At 43.5% G+C, this 5,171-nt stretch overlaps 1 protein-coding gene across 1 annotated transcript in view; it reads right to left on the reverse strand.

Moving 5' to 3' along the window:
- Positions 1 to 682: 682 nt before the first annotated feature.
- Positions 683 to 5,171, reverse strand: part of PYM1 (PYM1 exon junction complex associated factor) — a 20,033-nt gene continuing 15,544 nt past the window's right edge. The window contains exons 2-3 of the mRNA XM_077757466.1: positions 1,985 to 2,078; positions 683 to 1,591 (exon numbers count right to left, since the gene is read on the reverse strand). Coding sequence (XP_077613592.1) covers positions 1,108 to 1,591; positions 1,985 to 2,078 — 578 coding nt within the window. The 3' untranslated portion in view covers positions 683 to 1,107. The remainder of the gene's footprint in view (positions 1,592 to 1,984; positions 2,079 to 5,171) is intronic.

Here is a 5,171-nt window from a genome sequence, read left to right on the forward strand (position 1 = left end):
AAAGAAACAGTAAGGAAGGTACAAAGGCCCCATTGTTATGCAGCATGACAGTAATGACACATGTAAATTAACATGTCAATTCAATTTGTTCTAAGTTTCATTTTATTATAACCTAATTACTATTCACTGAAGTCTGAGCAAACAGGTACAGAAATCAGGGTCACTAATATGGTCATATACTCACAATTTTTAAAAATTAAAAGGAATAGGGGCGCCTGGGTGGCTCAGCTAGTTAAGCAGCCGACTCAATTTCAGCTCAGGTCATGATCTCATGGTTCATGAGATGGAACCCTGCCTTTGGCTCCACACTGGGCATGGAGCCTGCTTGAGATTCTCTCTCTCCCTCTGCCCCTCCCCTGCTCACATGCTACCTAACTCTCTATTTCTCAAAAAAGTTGTGGGGGTTGGGGGGAGGGGCCTGGATGGCTCAGTTGTTGAGCATCCAACTCTTGATCTCAGCTCAGGTCTTGATCGCAGGATCATGGGTTCAAGCCCAGTGTTGGGTCCACACTGAGCATGCAGCCTACTTGGGAAAAAAAAAAAAAAAAGGAGGGGGGATATTACTTTCAATATTTGTCTTCCTGTACCAAACTGGAGGAGCTAATACACCTAGTAGAAGCTGGAAAGAGGGACAAAGCCAGACATGTTGTCTACTTGAGTTTATTCTGTTCTTTAAAAAAAAAAAAAAAAAAAAAAAAGAATGGTGTGGGATGGAGGGAGAAATAACCCATAAACACTGTGGACAGGAACCAAGACTCGGACTTGAGTGTACTCCCCCTACCCTCAACGTCAGTTCTCCAAGACATTCCCACCAGCCCCATTTTCTTTTAAACAAGACACCCAAATCAGCAGCAAAGGTACCTGGGGTAATCACTGAGATTTTGAACACTGGGAATGGGAGGGAGAAAAGTCCAAAAAATAGGAGTTGGGAAGAAGAGGGAAGGAATGACGGCGAGGCTGGGCTCTGGAGGACGGAGTTGGGCCGCGAGAGGTGGAAGTGAGTCAGTATGGGGGGGTAGCCCCCCTGACTGCTGCTGCCCACACTCCCCAGGACCCCAGAGAGCCCCATGGTTTGTTCTGCAGTCCATTCCCTGTTCCCCGAAGGCCTCACAGGCCCAGCTCCAAGTCCTCGAGCTCCTCCTCTAGCGCCCTCCTCCGCGCTAGCTTCTCCAGCTGCTCTTTGCTGGGCTGGCTGATTTCCCCAGCCTGGATCCGTTGCTGCAGCTCTTCCACCTGCCGAAGCTTCTTCTTGAGGTTCTTTATCTTCTTGGCCTTCTCGGTGGTGACAGCGGAGTCGGGCTGGTCAGACGCAGCTGCAGGGGCTGCCCGGGAACCCTGCGGAGCACTGGGGAGTGGGGCAGTCTCTCCTAGGGACACCTTATCGAGAGTCCGGCTCAAGGCCTCTGCCTCCCCCTTCTCCTGCTGCTGCCGCCGCTTCTCCTTCCGCTTCAGGTTGCGTTTGGCTGTCTTGGAGAGGCCCGGTTCGCCACCTTCCGGTCTGGATGGGGTGACAGGAGCAGTGGCCTCGGGGCTCAGACCTGGGGGCAGTTCAGGTTTACTCTTGAAGAACTTCACATACTTGTTCTCATACCTGCAGGGAAGAGATGTCAACAGTTTCAAAGAAGCACTGACATCTGGAGCCCTTTTCTTAGCCTTCCAACTCAATTCACCCTTTTCGCTCTCTGGCTTCCTTCCTCTCCTGGGGTCCCTCCCCAATTTTCCTCTGTTCTGCAGGCTGTGGGAGCGTCTCCGGGTCTCAAAGTTCCATATCCTGAATGCGGTGTGGAGGTTCTGATGAACAGAGGCCAACAGGTACAGAACTAGTCGCTTGTAATCCTCACTCACCCCTGAATGTCAGATCCCCACCCCCTTCTTTCTCGTATAGCTGCTCCCTCCTCGCATTTCGTGGAATATTGGGATCAGAAGATTCTTCTTTTCTGTAGGGACTCTATTAAATACCCCCTCCTCAGGCCTAACCACGCACACTGGGACCTCCTCCTGGGGCACATAGCCTTCTTTCACCCTCCGCTGCTTGCGCCAGGTCCCGTCGGGTCGTTGTGTTGAGGCAATGTATTTGCCTGCAATGAGAGAATGAAGTTGGACAGTTACTCTAATTTTCAAATAGTTCCCAATTTGAAAGAATGCGTGAATGCACACAGCTTTCCTCAGCACCCATCCATCCATTAAATGCATCCTTTTCTCTTATCAACCCTCAATCCCCCTCTCATCATTATTTACTGAGTGCCCATTATTTACTGAGGTATAATACACCATCCCTGCCCTCAGGAGTTTCTATTTTTATACTATTTTCTATTCCTAATCTAGTTGGCAAGAGGACAGGCACAGAGCACAGAGGAAGAGTTTAAACACACACACACACACACACACACGCACACACGACAATAATAGCATTGGGGCATCAAAAGGGAAAAACTGAAAAAGAGGCCAAAAGAGGGCAAAAACAAGAACCATAGCAAGGAGAAATGACCAGAGAAGATGTTGTAGACAGGGAAAGCTTTATTAAGATGGGTCATGAAAAACAGGTCAACTTTTAAGAATCCATACTACAGATATAAAAGCACCAGTACACAAGGATATTTGTAAATGATGTTTGCTGCTGCATTATTCAAAACAGCAAAAACTGAAAGCAACTTGAATGACCACCAACAGATGAACAATCGAATACATGTGGATCATTCACAGGATGGAACACAATGCTCTTATGAAAAAGGTCAGATATTAACGCACTGACTTTCTTTGCTGCCAATTATAGCCTATTTTATGTTACAAAAAGAATAGCAACACTGAATACTATGGAAATGCACTTTGCTCAGTAAAACTTGAGTTGTTGCAATATTTGATCATCCATTTGGTTGTTAGAGAAAAATTCTTAACTGTAATTGATGGTTGTTGCATGATACTGTATCGCCTGTATTTTGACCTCTATTAATGGGCTTTATGTGCTAGATTTTAATATCCTTGAGCCCCGGCAAGTGCACAAGTCTTTTTAAAAGAAACATGGTTGGGGCGCCTGGGTGGCTTAGTCGGTTAAGCGTCCGACTTTCGCTTAGGTCATGATCTCGCGGTTCGTGGGTTCGAGCCCCGCGTCAGGCTCTGTGCTGACTGCCAGCTTGGAGCCTGGAGCCTGTTTCAGTCTGTGACTCCCTCTCACTCTGACCCTCCCCTGCTCACGCTGTCTCTCTCTCTCTCTCCTAGAAATAAATAAAACATTTAAAAAAAAAAAAAAGAAACATGGTTTACTTGCACAAAACTGATCAGTTTTGAGGGATCATTAATGCCCTTGAAGTGGTTTTGTGACTGTGAATCAAATGGTGAGAATTTTAATTGATCCTTATTATAGCATTGAAATTAAGTCTGCTTAATTTATCAAGTCATTTTCAGGCCTTGATTTTATATAGTTTTACCTATCAATAAACACTGAAAAAAATAATAAAAAATAAATGTACAGCTTTTGGCTTAAACGGTGTTCATGGTACACTAAGTGAAAAAGCAAGTTGCATGATAATGTATAGAGAGTAGTTATCTTCCAAGTTTTTAATTTCAGGATCCCCCTTCTGCTCTTATTTTGCAATATCATCCATTTCACCATGCAATATTAAAGAAAAAAACATATTTGTTAATCTCCTCAGAAAAGTCTTTACTGGAAAGCTGTCAAGCTTGCAGTGGCAAATATAACTTTTCCAAAATTCTGATTTTTACTTGAAGGCTTGAATTTTACCATCGGCAATAAATACGGTCAGTTGTTTTCCTTGAAGTGACAGGCTCACATCCTTCATTTTCAGGAAGATACCAATCAGATGCCCAGTTCTGAATGACTGGTTTGTCAGTGGGTCTTTTAAGTAAAAATGGTGTTCCGTGAAAAGGAAGCTTGTTTAGCTTGCGACTTGCAGACAATTGCGCCAGTGCTTTTCCTTAAGACACCACCTGACTCCAGGGTGCAGTAGAGTGTTTCATCCTTACTTCCCAGTTAGTCCACAGAGAACATGAAAGAGAGGAGTAACTGTCAGTTGTAAAATGAGTAAGTTGTGAGGAATCTAAGGTACAGCATGGTAACCATTGTTAACAGAACTGTATTGTATTCTTGAAAGTTGCTATGAGAGTAGAGTTTTAACAACAAGATGGCAATTATGTGAAGTGGAGGATGTGTTAACTAACCTTATTGTGTAAACATTTCACAATATATACATGGATCAAATTATCACATTGCACTCCTGAAACCTACGCAATGTTATATGTCCATTTTATTTCAGTAGAGCTGGAAAAAAAATAAGTAAAAAGAGGTGTATTCAAAGGTCAGGGTTTAAGAAAGTTAGTCAATTTTATTGGATAATCAAGGATATTCTTAAGTGAAACTGGCCTTATTTACCGCAAGCATGTGGCAGCAAAGAACACAATGACTGGTAGTTTGGTGCAACCACCTTGATTAGTGTTAAGAGGCCGGCGGTTTTCCCCACTTTGGCTTTTGTACCCTCAGGGCAAACGTCAACCCAGCAAATAAAAGGCAATGAACATCTTAGTCTATAATAAAACCAGTTATGCTTGCAGACATCCTGAGAGTCTCTTAGGGAACCCCCAGGGATCCTGGACATTTCAAGAACTGCTGGTATAGGGTATGCTCCCGATTTTTGGGGGCAAAAGGAGCAGCACTTAGCAGTCCATACAGTCTGGGCACAGGGGCAAAGAGAAAGGTATGGAAGGACACATACCAAGATACCAAGCCTTTAAGACTGGTTATTTTAAGAGGGGTAACCTGGAAGAAGAGGTAATAGAAACCATGAACAATTAGGATATATACTTTTTGCCCTTATAGATATATTTATTTATACAACTTATGTTTTTAAAAATCTTATATATACATACATAATTTGTTTTACTTTTTTAAGTAGCCTCCACAGTCAACATGGGGCTTGAACTCACAACCCCCTTGCTCTCGAGAGCAAGAATTGCATGCTCTACCGACAGCCAGCCAGGTGCCTCATGTATTATCTTTTTTTTTTTAAGTATCACTTTTGTAAAAAGAAAGATTTGTAAAAGTAAAAATTCAGGTCCACGGCCTTCCACACAGATGATGTATTGTTCCACAAATTTGCTTTTTTTTTTTTTTTTAAATGTTTACTTATTTATTGAGACTGGGGGAGGGACAGAGAGAG

This window comes from Crocuta crocuta, unplaced genomic scaffold (genome assembly GCF_008692635.1).
Source record: "Crocuta crocuta isolate KB4526 unplaced genomic scaffold, BGI_CrCroc_1.0 scaffold549, whole genome shotgun sequence".
NCBI classification, from domain to species: domain Eukaryota; kingdom Metazoa; phylum Chordata; class Mammalia; order Carnivora; family Hyaenidae; genus Crocuta; species Crocuta crocuta.